At 47.2% G+C, this 18,040-nt stretch overlaps 1 protein-coding gene across 1 annotated transcript in view; it reads left to right on the plus strand.

Annotated features, from left to right (window-relative positions):
• Positions 1 to 18,040, plus strand: part of LOC149430688 (myosin light chain kinase, smooth muscle-like) — a 49,019-nt gene that overhangs the window by 22,649 nt on the left and 8,330 nt on the right. Inside the window, exons 5-7 of the mRNA XM_089666098.1 lie at positions 1,618 to 1,835; positions 9,186 to 9,309; positions 15,719 to 15,871. Coding sequence (XP_089522224.1) covers positions 1,618 to 1,835; positions 9,186 to 9,309; positions 15,719 to 15,871 — 495 coding nt within the window. The remainder of the gene's footprint in view (positions 1 to 1,617; positions 1,836 to 9,185; positions 9,310 to 15,718; positions 15,872 to 18,040) is intronic.

The following is an 18,040-nucleotide window of genomic DNA, read 5'->3' on the forward strand; positions in this document are numbered from 1 at the left end:
ATAAGTATCAGTATAAGTATCAGTATAAGTATCAGTATAAGTATCGGTATAAGTATCGGTAACAGTATAAGTATCGGTATCAGTGTCAGTATCAGTGTCAGTATCAGTATAAGTATCAGTATAGGTATCTGTGTCAGTATCGGTATAAGTATCAGTATCGGTATAAATATTGTTATCAGTATAAGTATCAGAATCAGTAGCAGTATTAGTATAAGTATTGGTATAAGTATCAGTATAAGTATCAGTGTCAGTATTGGGATAAGTATCAGTGTCAGTATTGGTGTAAGTAGCAGTAAAAGTAGCAGTATAGGTATCAGTATAAGTATCAGTATCATTATCAGTAAAGGTATAAGTATTAGTATCGGTATAAATATCAGTATAAGTATCAGTATGGGTATGCGTATCGGTATAAGTATCGGTGTCAGCATAGTTATGGGTATCAGTATATGTAGCAGTATCGGTATAAGTATTGGTATCTGTATCAGTATCGGTGTCAGTATAGGTGTCAGTATAGGTATCAGTATAAGTGTAAGTATCGGTATCAATATAAGTATCGGTGTCAGAATAGGTATGGGTATCAGTATAGGTACAGGTATGGGTATCAGTATCGGTATGGGTATCGGTATGGGTATCAGTATCGGTACAGGTATGGGTATCAGTATCAATATCAGTATGGGTATCAGTATCGGTATGGGTATCAGTATCAGTATAGGTATGGGTATCAGTATCAGTATAGGTATGGGTATCAGTATCGGTATGGGTATCAGTATCAGTATAGGTATGGGTATCAGTATCGGTATGGGTATCAGTATCAGTATAGGTATGGGTATCAGTATAGGTATGGGTATCAGTATCAATATCGGTATAGGTATGGGTATCAGTATAAGTATTGGTATCAGTATTAATATAGGTATCAGTATCAATATAGGTATCAGTATCAATATTGGTATCAGTATCAATATAGGTATCAGTATCAATATCGGTATCAGTATCAATATAGGTATCAGTATCAATATAGGTATCAGTATCAATATCGGTATGGGTATCAGTATCAGTATAGGTATGGGTATCAGTATCGGTATGGGTATCAGTATCAATATCGGTATAGGTATGGGTATCAGTATCAATATCAGTATCAATATAGGTATCAGTATCAATATCGGTATCAGTATCAATATAGGTATCAGTATCAATATCGGTATCAGTATCAATATAGGTATAGGTATCAATATAGGTATCAGTATCAATATCGGTATAGGTATCAATATCGGTATCAGTATCAATATCGGTATCTGTATCAATATCGGTATCAGTATCAATATCGGTATCTGTATCAATATAGGTATCAGTATCAATATCGGTATCAGTATCAATATAGGTATCAGTATCAATATCGGTATAGGTATCAATATCGGTATCAGTATCAATATCGGTATCTGTATCAATATCGGTATCAATATAGGTATCAGTATCAATATCGGTATCAGTATCAATATCGGTATCAGTATCAATATCGGTATAGGTATCAATATCGGTATCAGTATCAATATCGGTATCTGTATCAATACCCATACCTATCAGTAATAATAACCGATAATTGTTGGCTTCACGTTTCAGGGTGTCCGGCGGCGAGTTGTTTGAGCGAATTATCGATGAGGATTTCGAGTTGACGGAAAGAGAAGTCATCAAGTACATGAAGCAGATTTCGGAGGGGGTGGAGTTCATCCACAAGCAAGGGATCGTCCACCTGGACCTGAAACCCGAGAACATCATGTGCGTCAACAAGACCGGAACCAAAATCAAACTCATCGACTTCGGCCTGGCCAGGAGACTAGGTACCGTGCGTGTCCCCTGGGGGTGTCGCCCATAGAAAATACGGGGTACAGGAGTTTATCGCTGTTTCACAGGCGCACCCAAATTTAACTCATTAAAAAAATGGCCGCACTGTCTCTTAAAAATCCCAAAGTGCGATTGCGCATACAATATGACTATCAAACCATATTTCTATAGAGAAAATGTAAGGATTGACATGTTTGGTATCTATTTACTCGGCGCAACCTCATCTTTTATATTTTAACAAAAATGTGGGTCATTGCGGTAATATCGTGTGCCATAAAAAAATTGTGGGGCACAGGTGTCAAACACAAGGCCTGCGGGCCATTTCATGTGGCCCTTGCACCTCTCCTGCAGGTACCCCCTTGTCTCCCCACCTTCTCTCAGCAGTCGGCAGCAGAGAGGAGAATAGAACTCCTCTGCCAAATCCTGCACCTCTCAGTGCAGCCGCAGCCCCCCCTCATCTCTGCCTCCCCCGGTCTCAGCATTCAGCAGACTCTGGTAACTGACTCCATTCCTCCTCTGGTCCTCCTCCAGACCCTGCACTTTGTTTTCCAGCTCTGCCCCCAAAGGGGGTGCACGGTGATGTTAGGGAGGGTGTGGGATTCTTGACATCTGATGTAATGGGGGGGGGGGTACTCTGGACATCTGATGTAATGGGGGTGGGGTGCTCTGGACCTCTGATGTAATGGGAGGGTGGGGTAGTCTGGACATCTGATGTAATGGGGGGTGGGGGGCTCTGGACATCTGATGTAATGGGAGAGTGGGGTACTCTGGACATCTGATGTAATGGGGGGGGTGCTCTGGACATCTGATATAATGGGGGGGGTGGGGTACTCTGGACATCTGATATAATGGGGGGGTGGGGTACTCTGGACATCTGATGTAATGGGGGGGGTGGGGTACTCTGGACATCTGATATAATGGGGGGGTGGGGTACTCTGGACATCTGATGTAATGGGGGGGTGGGGTACTCTGGACAGCTGATGTATTGGGGGGGTGGGGTACTCTGGACATCTGATGTAATGGGGGGGGGGTACTCTGGACCTCTGATGTAATGGGGGGGTGGGGTGCTCTGGACATCTGATGCAATGGGGGGGGGGGTGTTCTGGACATCTGATGTAATGGGGGTGGGGTGCTCAGGACATCTTATGTAATGGGGGGTGGGGTGCTCTGGACATCTGATGTAATGGGGGGTGGGGTACTCTGGACATCTGATGTAATGGGGGGTGGGGTACTCTGGACATCTGATGTAATGGGGGGGTGGGGTACTCTGGACATCTGATGTAATGGGGGGTGGGGTACTCTGGAAATCTGATGTAATGGGGGGTGGGGTACTCTGGACATCTGATGTAATGGGGGGTGGGGTACTCTGGAAATCTGATGTAATGGGGGGTGGGGTACTCTGGACATCTGATGTAATGGGGGGTGGGGTACTCTGGACATCTGATGTAATGGGGGGTGGGGTACTCTGGACATCTGATGTAATGGGGGGTACTCTGGACATCTAGTTTTACAGATACAACCGGCCCTTTGAGGGCACCCATAATGCTGATATGACCCGCCATGAAATGGAGTTTGACACCCCTGCTCTAGGGTCTCTGCTTTAAGAAAACATATCACGTTTGGAGTGTTTTGTATAATCTTCAGGTCCAAAATGAGTTTTTAATCGTGCAAAAAAAAAAGGGCGAAAAAACTAGAAACAAAAGGGTTAAAGTAAAAGAAACCCCCAAATTTTGGGTTGTTCCCAGCAAATTAATAGCGAGAAAATGTTCCAATGCGGACACTAGTTCTGGTGACCTGGGGGGACCCTCCCAAAGAATCCACAGACACCAGTTCTGGTGACCTGGGGGGACCCTCCCAAAGAATCCACAGACACCAGTTCTGGTGACCTGGGGGGACCCTCCCAAAGAATCCACAGACACCAGTTCTGGTGACCTGGGGGGACCCTCCCAAAGAATCCACAGACACCAGTTCTGGTGACCTCGGGGGACCCTCCCAAAGAATCCACAGACACCAGTTCTGGTGACCTGGGGGGACCCTCCCAAAGAATCCACAGACACCAGTTCTGGTGACCTGGGGGGACCCTCCCAAAGAATCCACAGACACCAGTTCTGGTGACCTCGGGGGACCCTCCCAAAGAATCCACAGACACCAGTTCTGGTGACCTCGGGGGACCCTCCCAAAGAATCCACAGACACCAGTTCTGGTGACCTGGGGGGACCCTCCCAAAGAATCCACAGACACCAGTTCTGGTGACCTGGGGGGACCCTCCCAAAGAATCCACAGACACCAGTTCTGGTGACCTGGGGGGACCCTCCCAAAGAATCCACAGACACCAGTTCTGGTGACCTGGGGGGACCCTCCCAAAGAATCCACAGACACCAGTTCTGGTGACCTGGGGGGACCCCCCAAGGAATCCACATCATTTGCAGGGATTTTCCTTCACTGCCTCTGCCAGGGCTTCTAAACTTTCCCAATGGGGCCAAAGAGAACAGCAAATAACCTCTTCCCTATTCCAGCCAAAACATAAAAAAAAAAAAGAAAAATCCAAAAATTCATCCCTTGAATGTCAGGAACATTCATTCAAATCGAGCGAAAGGTCACCGTAATTTTTCTAAGAGATTCATTCCTGCGTCTTCGGCTCCATCTATTGGCCAAGATGCGGTATCGTTTTCTCATTGAGGTATTTCAGAAAGCTATGCTGCACTTTGGTCGCCGGGTGGAGCCGACGAGGCGATTGTTCTCTTGCAAAAATGACAGAATGGCAGACGTTTCATTCAGTTGGCGCAAAGTCTTCCTACATTCGCGCGACAAACGTTTTGTAAACAGACGCCCCTTCGTTTTTTATGTTTTCACCCGACATCCGCACGTTTGGAGAAAATGTGTAAAAAAATTTGGGTGAAAGCATTTTATAGACCGGCAGGTTCAAGACTAAAGGCAAGGCTCAGACCTTGTGTGTGTCGGGAACGAGCGTAAATCTGCGTGCAGCTGCGCAGCAGCGCCATTAATTGTTGTTGGCGCCCCCTACGTATCGGCTTACGCACACGATTTTGCATTCACCATGTGATTTGGATTTTGGAAAGGGGTCAGGGACGGCTTTTCTGTGTTTCTAGCGCATAGGACAGCTGCTTAAAATGAATGGGCTGCCCAACACGCGGCGCGCGGGAACGCACATGTACCCATCGCACCTCGCGGCGTGAACCTAAAATGAGAGATTTCCATCATCCGTTCTTCTCTAACCCCAAAAAAGAACCATTAAATGGCGAGGAGTTGTGTGGAGGGCGGAGAGCTCCTCCTACGTGGTCTGTCCTCCGGTTTTCGCCGTTTTTAAAGACGTGCCATAGACTCCGTCTAATCAGAAGCAGGGGCGGACTGACCGTTTGGAAACTCGGGCACTGCCCGAGGGCCCGGGGTCAGTAGGGGGCCCCATGAGATGCCCCTGGTACCTTTTTCATAGGCTTTTTTGAGTTTGGGCAAGGACACAGGGGCCCCATGATCCCCTATTGCCCGGGGTCCCCATGAGTTGTCAGTCCACCCCTGATCGGAAGCCCCATCTTCAGATCCGCTCCTGACCCCCATCCCTCGCACAGCTCCTTGGGTCCCTCGCACGGCTCCTTGGGTCCCTCGCACGGCTCTTTGGGGCTCTAGTTGCGGGTCGGACATTCTTCTCCAAGTCATGGGATTTGATTTCTGCCCTTTTTTGGTTGTTTGATGTCTCCTGGAAACTTCACGGCAGATAATCGGCCGGCAGGAGATTCGTCTGTTAACTCTTCGTGACTTTCCACAAACTTCTGTTAGTGCTCCGCAGTGTCTGACCCCAACTGTGTACATTGTCCTGGGGGACCCCCAAGTGTCAGGGTGTCATTGTCCTGGGGGACCCCCAAGTGTCAGGGTGTCATTGTCCTGGGGGACCCCCAAGTGTCAGGGTGTCATTGCTCTGAACCCACAAGTGTGAGTGTGTAATTGTTCTGGAACCCCCAAGTGTCAGAGTTTCATTGTCCTGGGGGCTCCCAAGTGTCAGGGTGTCATTGTCCTGGGGGACCCCCAAGTGTAAGGGTGTCATTTTCCTTGGGGACCCCCAAGTGTCAGGGTGTCATTGTTCTGAACCCCCAAGTGTCACTGTGTCATTGTTCTTGGACCCCCAAGTGTCAGTGTGTAATTGTTCTGGAACCCCCAAGTGTCAGTGTGTCATTGTCCTGGAACCCCCAAGTGTCAGAGTGTCATTGTCCTGGGGGACCCCCAAGTGTCAGTGTGTCATTGTCCTGGGGGACCCCCAAGTGTCAGGATGTCATTGTTCTGAACCCCCAAGTGTCAGGATGTCATTGTTCTTAACCCCCAAGTGTCGGTGTGTCATTGTTCTGGGACCCCCAAGTGTCAGTGTGTCATTGTTCTGGGACCCCCAAGTGTCAGTTTGTCATTGTTCTGGGACCCCCAAGTGTCGACGTGTCATTGTTCTGAGGGACCCCCAAGTGTCAGTGTGTCATTGTTCTGGGACCCCCAAGTGTCAGTGTGCCATTTTTTTTGGACCCCCAAGTGTCAGTGTGTCATTGTTCTGGGATCCCCAAGGGTAAGGATGTCATTGTTCTGAACCCCAAAGTGTCAGGGTGTCATTGTCCTGGGGGACCCCCAAGTGTCAGGGTGTCATTGCTCTGAACCCACAAGTGTGAGTGTGTAATTGTTCTGGAACCCCCAAGTGTCAGAGTTTCATTGTCCTGGGGGCTCCCAAGTGTCAGGGTGTCATTGTCCTGGGGGACCCCCAAGTGTAAGGGTGTCATTTTCCTTGGGGACCCCCAAGTGTCAGGGTGTCATTGTTCTGAACCCCCAAGTGTCACTGTGTCATTGTTCTTGGACCCCCAAGTGTCAGTGTGTAATTGTTCTGGAACCCCCAAGTGTCAGTGTGTCATTGTCCTGGAACCCCCAAGTGTCAGTGTGTCATTGTCCTGGAACCCCCAAGTGTCAGAGTGTCATTGTCCTGGGGGACCCCCAAGTGTCAGTGTGTCATTGTCCTGGGGGACCCCCAAGTGTCAGTGTGTCATTGTCCTGGAACCCCCAATTGTCAGTGTGTCATTGTTCTGGAACCCCCAAGTGTCAGTGTGTCATTGTCCTGGAACCCCCAAGTGTCAGAGTGTCATTGTCCTGGGGGACCCCCAAGTGTCAGTGTGTCATTGTCCTGGGGGACCCCCAAGTGTCAGGATGTCATTGTTCTGAACCCCCAAGTGTCAGGATGTCATTGTTCTTAACCCCCAAGTGTTGGTGTGTCATTGTTCTGGGACCCCCAAGTGTCAGTGTGTCATTGTTCTGGGACCCCCAAGTGTCAGTTTGTCATTGTTCTGGGACCCCCAAGTGTCGATGTGTCATTGTTCTGAGGGACCCCCAAGTGTCAGTGTGTCATTGTTCTGGGACCCCCAAGTGTCAGTGTGCCATTTTTTTTGGACCCCCAAGTGTCAGTGTTGCATTGTTCTGGGATCCCCAAGGGTCAGGATGTCATTGTTCTGAACCCCAAAGTGTCAGGGTGTCATTGTCCTGGGGGACCCCCAAGTGTCAGTGTGTCATTATTTGTGGACCCCCAAATGTCAAGGTGTCATTGTTCTGGACCCCCAAGTGTCAGTGTGTCATTGTTCTGTATCCCCAAGTGTCAGTGTGTCATTGTTCTGGATCCACAAGTGTCAGTGTGTCATTGTTCTGGACCCCCAAGTGTCAGTGTGTCATTTTTCTGGACCCCCAAATGTCAAGGTGTTGTTGTTCTGGACCCCCAAATGTCAGTGTGTCATTGTTCTGGGATCCCCAAGTGTCAGTGTGTCATTGTTCTGAACCCCCATGTGTCAGTTTGTATTTGTTCTGAACCCCCAAGTGTCAGTTTGTCATTGTTCTGTATCCCCAAGTGTCAGTGTGTCATTGTTCTGGACCCCCAAGTGTCAGCGTGTCATTGTTCTGGACCCCCAAATGTCAAGGTGTCGTTGTTCTGGACCCCCAAGTGTCAGTGTGTCATTGTTCTGAACCCCCAAGTGTCAGTTTGTCATTGTTCTGAACCCCCAAGTGTCAGTTTGTCATTGTTATGGATCCCCAAGTGTCAGTGTGTCATTGTTCTGGACCCCCAAGTGTCAGTGTGTCATTGTTCTGAACCCCCAAGTGTCAGTGTGTCATTGTTCTGGACCCCCAAGTGTCAGTGTGTCATTGTTCTGGATCCACAAGTGTCAGTATGTCATTGTCCTGGGACCCCCAAGTGTCAGCATGTCATTGTCCTGGGACCCCCAAGTATCAGTGTATCATTGTTCTGGACCCCCAAGTATCAGTGTGTTATTGTTCTGAGGGACCCCCAAGTGTCAGGATGTCATTGTTCTGAACCCCCAAGTGTCAGTGTGTTCTTGTTCTGAGGGACCCCCAAGTGTCAGGATGTCATTGTTCTGGATCCCCAAGTGTCGGCGTGTCATTGTTCTGAACCCCCATAGTGTCAGTGTGTCATTGTTCTGGACCCCCAAGTGTCAGTTTGTTATTGTTCTGGACCCCCAAGTGTCAGTGTGTCATTGTTCTGAACCCCCAAGTGTCAGTGTGTCATTGTTCTGGACCCCCAAGTGTCAGTGTGTCATTGTTCTGGATCCACAAGTGTCAGTATGTCATTGTCCTGGGACCCCCAAGTGTCAGCATGTCATTGTCCTGGGACCCCCAAGTGTCAGTGTGTCATTGTCCTGGGACCCCCAAGTATCAGTGTATCATTGTTCTGGACCCCCAAGTATCAGTGTGTTATTGTTCTGAGGGACCCCCAAGTGTCAGAATGTCATTGTTCTGAACCCCCAAGTGTCAGTGTGTTCTTGTTCTGAGGGACCCCCAAGTGTCAGGATGTCATTGTTCTGGATCCCCAAGTGTCGGCGTGTCATTGTTCTGAACCCCCATAGTGTCAGTTTGTCATTGTTCTGGGACCCCCAAGTGTTGGCGTGCCATTATTCTGGGACCCCCAAATGTCAGTGTGCCGTTATTCTGGATCCCCCAAGTGTCAGTGTGTCATTGTTCTGAAATCCCAAGTGTCAGTGTGTCATTGTTATGGGACCCCCAGGTGTCAGTGTTTCATTGTTCTTGAATCCCCAAGTGTCAGTGTGTCATTATTCTGGACCCCCAAGTATCAGTGTGTTATGCCCCCCCCCCCAAGGTGTCAGTGTGTACATGTTGCTGGGGTCAGGGGTGTAGAATGCAGTGCGTATGGGGCAGACGGGATTTTATACTTCTGATGTTTTGGGTCTCTGTCGGTCTCATATTTCAGATTTCCTGGAATTGGGGGGGGTACATTTCCTGTATTAGATGTATTGGGGTACACTTCGCCGAGCAGGCAATAACTCCATCCTTTTCTATTGCAGAGAGCACACCAAACCTCAAAGTCTTGTTTGGGACCCCCGAATTCGTGGCCCCTGAGGTGATCAACTATGAGCCCATCGGCTACGCCACGGACATGTGGAGCATCGGGGTCATCTGCTACATCCTGTAAGTTCTGCATGGAAGGGGTTAATGCCCCAATCTCCTGTGTTCCCATAAGCTCCTTAGATCCCCCACCCCACATGGGGTGTTGGCTGAATCTGTCCAGGGCACATCTTCAGAGTCAGGTGCCCACCCCGCCGCCCGTCTCCCACCCAGCCAAGTCCTGCAGCTCTTTGATCCGTTTACTTTTGCATTCCGAGCAAGAAATCGTCTCCAGCGTCTGTCGGGACTCATCTTCCTTAAAATGGGTATCAGAGGCGGCGCGGCGGAGGCGCGAGGAATTCTGCCGCTTATCTCCAACCGAACGGCCAACTATCCGTCCAAAATATTCACATCCACTCCAATCAGTGCATCTGATTCCTTTTTTTTTTTTTTTTAATCCCGTTGAACCAGTCTTGCAGTTTAATCACCCAACTACCATAAAATCCAGCCTGAGGACGACTATTCACTATCCGCTGGTCATTGGTCGATAAATGAGCTTCTGCTATTTATAAAGCAGCAATTCTTAATTATTTTTTGCAAAATCAACTTAAAAAGAATTGTGAGGCAGCCAGGCTTCTAGCATTTTCAGAGGAAGGTCAGCGATGGAGGTCTCCCAACTTCTCCAATGACAGGTTTGAGGCCATAAGCAGCTGAAATCCAACATGTTCTCATGTGCTGCCATCTAATGGTGGATTGAGGAATTGCTGTACAGTGGGGGAAAATAACAATTTGATCCCCGGCAGATTTTGAACATTTTCCCACTCAAAGACATGACAGGTCTATCATTTGTATCATCTGTGTATTTTAAATGATAGAGACAGAATATCAACCAAAATCCTGAAAAAACAAATGATACAAATGTTATAAATGGAGTTGCAGTTCAGTGAGTAAAATAAGTATTTGATCCCCAAGCAAAACTTGACTTAGTAGTTGGTGGAGGAACCCTTGTTGGTGAGCACAGAGGTAAAGATGTTCCTTGTAGTTGGTGGAGGAACCCTTGTTGGTGAGCGCAGAGGTGAGACGTTCCTTGTAGTTGGTGGAGGAACCCTTGTTGGTGAGCGCAGAGGTGAGACGTTCCCTGTAGTTGGTGGAGGAACCCTTGTTGGTGAGCACAGAGGTGAGACGTTCCTTATAGTTGGTGGAGGAACCCTTGTTGGCGAGCACAGAGGTAAGACGTTTCTTGTAGTTGGTGGAGGAACCCTTGTTAGCGAGCACAGAGGTGAGACGTTCCTTGTAGTTGGTGGAGGAACCCTTGTTGGCGAGCACAGAGGTGAGACGTTCCTTGTAGTTGGTGGAGGAACCCTTGTTGGCTAGCACAGAGGTAAGACGTTTCTTGTAGTTGGTGGAGGAACCCTTGTTAGCGAGCACAGAGGTGAGACGTTCCTTGTAGTTGGTGGAGGAATCCTTGTTGGCGAGCACAGAGGTGAGACGTTCCTTGTAGTTGGTGGAGGAACCCTTGTTGGCGAGCACAGAAGTGAGACGTTCCTTGTAGTTGGTGGAGGAACCCTTGTTGGTGAGCACAGAGGTGAGACATTCCTTGTAGTTGGTGGAGGAACCCTTGTTGCCGAGCACAGAGGTGAGATGATCCTTATAGTTGGTGGAGGAACCCTTGTTGGCGAGCGCAGAGGTGAGACGTTTCTTGTAGTTGGTGGAGGAACCCTTGTTGGCGAGCACAGAGGTGAGATGTTCCTTGTAGTTGGTGGAGGAACCCTTGTTGGCGAGCACAGAGGTGAGATGTTCCTTGTAGTTGGTGGAGGAACCCTTGTTGGCGAGCACAGAGGTGAGACGTTCCTTGTAGTTGGTGGAGGAACCCTTGTTGGCGAGCACAGAGGTGAGACGTTCCTTGTAGTTGGTGGAGGAACCCTTGTTGGCGAGCATAGAGGTGAGATGTTCCTTGTAGTTGGTGGAGGAACCCTTGTTGGCGAGCACAGAGGTGAGACGTTCCTTGTAGTTGGTGGAGGAACCCTTGTTGGCGAGCACAGAGGTGAGACGTTCCTTGTAGTTGGTGGAGGAACCCTTGTTGGCAAGCACAGAGGTGAGACGTTCCTTGTAGTTGGTGGAGGAACCCTTGTTGGCGAGCACAGAAGTGAGACGTTCCTTGTAGTTGATGGAGGAACCCTTATTGGCGAGCAAAGAGGTGAGACGTTCCTTGTAGTTGGTGGAGGAACCCTTGTTGACCAGCACAGAGGTGAGACGTTCCTTGTAGTTGGTGGAGGAACCCTTGTTGGCGAGCACAGAGGTGAGACGTTTCTTGTAGTTGGTGGAGGAACCCTTGTTGGCGAGCACAGAGGTGAGACGTTCCTTGTAGTTGGTGGAGGAACCCTTGTTGGCGAGCACAGAAGTGAGACGATCCTTGTAATTGGTGGAGGAACCCTTGTTGGCGAGCACAGAGGTGAGACGTTTCTTGTAGTTGATGGAGGAACCCTTGTTGGCGAGCACAGAGGTGAGACGTTTCTTGTAGTTGGTGGAGGAACCCTTGTTGGCAAGCACAGAGGTGAGACGATCCTTATAGTTGGTGGAGGAACCCTTGTTGGCGAGCACAGAGGTGAGACGTTCCTTGTAGTTGGTGGAGGAACCCTTGTTGGTGAGTACAGAGGTGAGACGTTCCTTGTGATTGGTGAAGGAACCCTTGTTGGCAAGCAAAGAGGTGAAACGTTCCTTGTAGTTGGTGGAGGAACCCTTGTTGGAGGAATCCTTGTTGGCGAGCACAGTGGTGAGACGTTCCTTGTAATTGGTGAAGGAACCCTGTGGTCTCAACTGCCTTGAGATCATTCACAAGCTCCTCCCGTGTAGTTCTGGGATGATCCCTCACTTTTTTCATGATCATCCTTACCCCATGAAGTGAAAGCTTGCATGGAGCTCCAGACAGAGGAGGGCAATTGATGGTTATTTATATTTCTTCCATTTGCGAATAATCGCTCCAATGTTTGTCTCCTTCTCACCAAGCTTTTTTCTGATGGTCTTGTAGCCCATTACAGCCTTGTGTAGGTCTACCATCTTGTCCCTGATGTCCTCTGACAGCTATTTTGTCTTGCCCATGGTGGTGGTGAGGTTTGAATGGAAGAGATTCTGTGGACAGGTGTCTTTTATACACATAAGGAGCTGTAATTAGGAGTGCCTTCTTCCATTGACAGGACTGATCTGTGTACCACATGAGCACATCGCCAGTCTGTGGGAGCCAGAATCATTGTTGGTTGGTGGGGGATCAAATACTTATTTTACTCACCGAACTGCAACTCCATTTATGACATATGTATCGTGTTGTTTCTGGATCTAAGGTCCTGGAGTGGCCTAGCCAGTCTCCGGACCTGAATCCTGTAGAAGATTTATGGAGGGAGCTGAAACTTCGAGTTGCCAAATGTCAGCCAAGAAACCTTAAGGATTTGGAGAAGATCTGTAAAGCAGAGTGGACCACAATCCCTCCTGAGATGTCTGCCAACCTGGGAACCAACTTCAAGGAACGTCTTACCTCACACAAGGGTTTCTCCACCAAGTACTAAGTCATGTTTTGCTTGGGGATCAAATATTTATTTTACTCACCGAACTGCAACTCAATTTATGACATTTGTATTGTGTGGTTTTTTTTTTTCATTTTTGGTTAACATCGCTGCCGATGCGGGTGGACGTTTCTAAACGTCTCCCCGCATCCATTGCCTGGGAGCGCGCAGCAAAACAATCGGTGCCCGCTGTGTCTGAACACTATGTGAGGTCCTGATCGTGTGATCACTGATTGGCCAATCAGTGATCACATGCAGGAGTAGTACACAAGAGGTCACTTCTGACATCATTGCTTACTACGTGTGAAATCTGTGAATGATCACAGAGGTCACATGGTACAGGGCCATTCGCAAGAGCCTTGTACCATGTGACAAGCTGTGACCAATCACAGCTCTCACGGTATTTCTCAATGGCTGCAGGAATGCAGTCAGAGAGAAGGAGAAATGATTCCTGTTACAGCCTTTATGGGTGTAAAAGCAATCAGTGTAAAAAAAAGAAAAAAAAATATTCATCACCCCCCACAAGTAGTACTGCTAAGGTGATGGTATGTTAAAAAAAAAAAAAAAAAACATAAAAAAAATCTTGACAATTATAATTTTTGGTTATAAACTAATTTGTTTTTTTTTTTACTAAAAAGATAACGGAATAAATTTTGGCCAAGATTTATGAAGAAAGATTATTTATTTGCAAAATTTTATAAGAAAAACAAAATTTTTGGACTTTTTCATTTATATAGCAAAAAACATTAAAATCCCAGCGGTGAATAAATACCACCAAAATAAAGCTTTATCTGTCTCAAAAAAATGCTAACAAAAAATTCATATGGGTACAGTGTTGCATGACCGCGCAATTGTCATTCAAAGTGTGATTGCGCTGAAAGCTGAAAATTGGCCTGGACAGGAAGGGGGGGAAAGTGTCCGGACTGGAAGGGGGGGAAAGTGTCCGGACTGGAAGGGGGGGAAAGTGTCCGGACTGGAAGGGGGGAAAGTGTCCGGACTGGAAGGGGGTGAAAGTGTCCGGACTGGAAGGGGGGGAAAGTGTCCGGACTGGAAGGGGGTGAAAGTGTCCGGACTGGAAGGGGGTGAAAGTGTCCGTACTGGAAGGGGGTGAAAGTGTCCCGACTGGAAGGGGGGGAAAGTGTCCGGACTGGAAGGGGGGAAAGTGTCCGGACTGGAAGGGGGTGAAAGTGTCCGGACTGGAAGGGGGGGAAAGTGTCCGGACTGGAAGGGGGTGAAAGTGTCCGGACTGGAAGGGGGGGAAAGTGTCCGGACTGGAAGGGGGTGAAAGTGTCCGGACTGGAAGGGGGTTGAAGTGTCAGGACTGGAAGGGGGGGAAAGTGTCCGGACTGGAAGGGGGGGAAAGTGTCCGGACTGGAAGGGGGTAAAAGTGTCCGGAATGGAAGGGGGGGGGGGAAGCGTCCGGACTGGAAGGGGGGGAAAGTGTCCGGACTGGAAGGGGGTAAAAGTGTCCGGACTGGAAGGGGGGGAAAGTGTCCGGACTGGAAGGGGGTAAAAGTGTCCGGACTGGAAGGGGGGGAAAGTGTCCGGACTGGAAGGGGGTAAAAGTGTCCGGAATGAAAGGGGGGGGAGCGTCCGGACTGGAAGGGGGAGAAAGTGTCCGGACTGGAAGGGGGTGAAAGTGTCCGGACTGGAAGGGGGTGAAAGTGTCCGGACTGGAAGGGGGGGGGGGAAGCGTCCGGACTGGAAGGGGGGAAAGTGTCCGGAATGAAAGGGGGGGGGGGGAAGCGTCCGGACTGGAAGGGGGGAAAGTGTCCGGACTGGAAGGGGGGAAAGTGTCTGGACTGGAAGGGGGGGAAAGTGTCCGGACTGGAAGGGGGGGAAAGTCTCCGGACTGGAAGGGGGGGAAAGTGTCTGGACTGGAAGGGGGGGAAAGTGTCTGGACTGGAAGGGGGGGAAGTGTCCGGACTGGAAGGGGGTGAAAGTGTCTGGACTGGAAGGGGGGAAAGTGTCCGGACTGGAAGGGGGGGAAAGTGTCCGGACTGGAAGGGGGGGAAAGTGTCCGGACTGGAAGGGGGGGAAAGTGTCCGGACTGGAAGGGGGGGAAAGTCTTCGGACTGGAAGGGGGGGAAAGTGTCCGGACTGGAAGGGGGGGAAGTGTCCGGACTGGAAGGGGGGGAAAGTGTCCGGACTGGAAGGGGGGGAAGTGTCCGGACAGGAAGTGGTTGATATTCTGTCTCTATCATGTAAAATACCCCGATGATAATAATGATAGTTGGGCAAACTTCCACAATCTGTAGGGGATCAAATAATAATAATAATTATTATTATCATTATTATTATACAGGATTTATGGCGCCAACAGTTTGCTCAGCGCTTCACAATATATAGGAAAACAATACAGCAACAATACAGTTCAATACAAGAGGGATAGGAGGGCCCTGATCCTGGGAGCTTACAATCTAAGAGGGAGGGGCTAGTGGTACAAAAGATAGTAACTGTGGGGGATGGACTGGTAGGAGGAGTAGAAGATTCCATTATTAGTTGAGGGCGGGGTAGGCTTCCCTGCAGAGATCGGTTTTCAGAGATCGCCTAAAAGTGAGCAGAGTAGGCGATAGTCTGATAAATTGGGGTAGAGAGTTCCAGAGGATGGGGGAAGCTCTGGAGAAGTCATTTTCTTCCCTGTATATTGTACAATCTCAGGAACTCATCTGAGTATTGTCTAGAATCATTTTTATACTTTCACAATCAGCTCATTTTTCCAGGCAGGCATTTCGGGGGGTCTACCCCCTTCTTCTAGATCCACAGAGGTGGAGCAACATGTCAGCTGAGGTTTTGCAGTTATCTGATTGGCCCGTCAGAGATCGTTCTGAAGTGTAATTTCTTCTCTCGCTACATTTAATCTTTGTAAGGAACAGACGTTCCCTCTGGAGTGCTGTCATGGGCAGGATGTTGCACTCACTGCTTCTCTCTTGCAGGGTGAGCGGTCTCTCGCCCTTTATGGGTGACAACGATAATGAGACGTTGGCGAATGTCACCTCCGCTACCTGGGACTTCGACGATGAAGCCTTCGATGAGATCTCAGAGGACGCCAAAAACTTCATCAGCACTCTGCTCAAAAAAGACATGAAGTGAGTCAGCTTCTGATCTTCCATCTCTTGTGTCGCATCGGTCATGGGGGGGGGGACGCGCCGCGCTCCAACCAGTGACCCGCCTTTCATTCAGAGAGAACCGCAATGGTTGGTGCTGCCCAGAGGTGTCCCTAGGGTTGGTGTCACCCGGTGCGGTAATATGTGGTGTCACCCCCTCCAGAGAGGATGTAGCGGTAAAATGAGTATCCCCTGAAGATATGTATCCCCGGAAGCGACTGCGCCTGTGCCGGTTTCAGGCCAAAGAAGCCGATCTCAGACTTTAGCACAGAGCCGGCACATGCGCAGTCGCTTCAGGGAATACTCATGTTATTGCTACACCAGGGCAGGGGCAGCTGTCACTGTGCCAGCACCCTGCTCCTGCACCCCCTGATGGTGTCACCTGGTGCAGCCCGCACCCCCCCTAGGGACGCCACTGGTGCTACAGTCTGCACGTTCACATAGATCTTCAACAGTTAATTATTTATTTTTTCTTTTTTTTAATTATTATTATTTATTTTATTTTTTATTTTATAATTTTCTTTTATTATTTATTTATTATTTATTTTATTGTATTTATTTATATTTTTTTATTATTAATATTATTCATTTATTTTATTATTTATTTTTATTTCATTTTCTTTCTTTCTTTTATTATTTTTTTTATGTGTTTTATTGTATTAATTTGTATTTTATTATTATTTTATTTTTTATTTTAGCATTTTCTTTCTTTCTTTTATTATTTATTTTATTGTATTTATTTGTATTCATTTTTTTATTATTATTATTATTCATTTATTTATTTATTATCGTTTTCTTTCATTTATTTTTATGTATTTTATTGTATTTATTTATTATTTATTTTATTATTATTGTTATTAATATTATTATTCATTTATTTATTTTATTATTTAATTTATTTATTTTTTATTTTATCATTTTCTTTCTTTCTTTTATTATTTATTTTTTATTTATTTTATTGTATTTATTTTTATTTACTTTTTAATTGTTAATATTATTACTATTCATTTATTTTATTATTTATTTATTTTATGTTATTTTATTTTATTATTTTCTTTCTTTTATTATTTATTTTTTTATTTATTTTACTGTATTTTTATTTTATTATTAGTATTATTATTATTATTCATTTATGTTATGTTTTAATTTATTTTATTTGATTTTATAATTTTCTTTCTTTCTTTTATTATTTATTTTATTGTATTTATTTTTATTTATTTTTTAATTATTATTATTATTACTATTCATTTATTTTATTATTTATTTTATTTTATTATTTTCTTTCTTTCTTTTATTATTTCTTTTTTATTTTTGTAAATAAATAAAAAATCGTTGTTGCCAGACAATACCATGTAAAAGGGATCCTTGTTTGTCATAAAACAATAATCTGTGTATTTCCTCGCTCTGTAATCCCTCCATATCCCCGGAGCAGTGCCCGGCCTCAGGTGGTACACAGAGATCAGACAAATCCTCCTACATACGTTGTACCTGTTTGTCTGCAGCCATCTCTTCTCTCCATCCGTTCAAAGTGAAAACTTTATAAAGCTTGTATGAGAGCTTAAAAAAAAGGGGCGTAGAGCTGAAAATACATTCTGCAGAGCTCAGTGAGGGGAGCTCTGGGAGCTGATTGGAGGGAAGGGACAACCCCCCCCCCCCCCCCACCATGCTGGAGCTCCCTCCCCTGTCACCATTTTTCTCTTGGTGTCAGGAAAACTTGTCAGAAGTGACTCATGCTGATAGCAGAGGAAGGAGGCAGCAGACAGAAATGACACTCAGTGCTCTGGACTGAGACAAGGACACACTATAGAGGGATGTGCTTTGTTCATATTTCATGTCTGAGGGTTACAACCACTTAAAGTAATGATGAAGGTATTGAGGAATAAACCCTCCCATAGAAGAAAGGGGGAGGTGAATGGGAAGGGCAGGAGGTGAATGGGAAGGGGGGAGGTGAATGTGAAGGCGGGAGGTGAATGGGAAGGGGGGAGGTGAATGGGACGGGGGGAGGTGAATGGGACGGGGGGAGGAGAATGGGACGGGGGGAGGAGAATGGGAAGGTGGGAGGTGAACGTCATGGGGGGGAGGTGAACGGGAAGAGGGGAGGTGAATGGGAAGGGGGAAGGTGAATGGGACGGGGGGAGGAGAATGGGAAGG

Source organism: Staurois parvus, unplaced genomic scaffold (assembly GCF_062004578.1).
Source record: "Staurois parvus isolate SC_StPar_1 unplaced genomic scaffold, SC_StPar_1.0 ptg002526l, whole genome shotgun sequence".
Taxonomy (NCBI): domain Eukaryota; kingdom Metazoa; phylum Chordata; class Amphibia; order Anura; family Ranidae; genus Staurois; species Staurois parvus.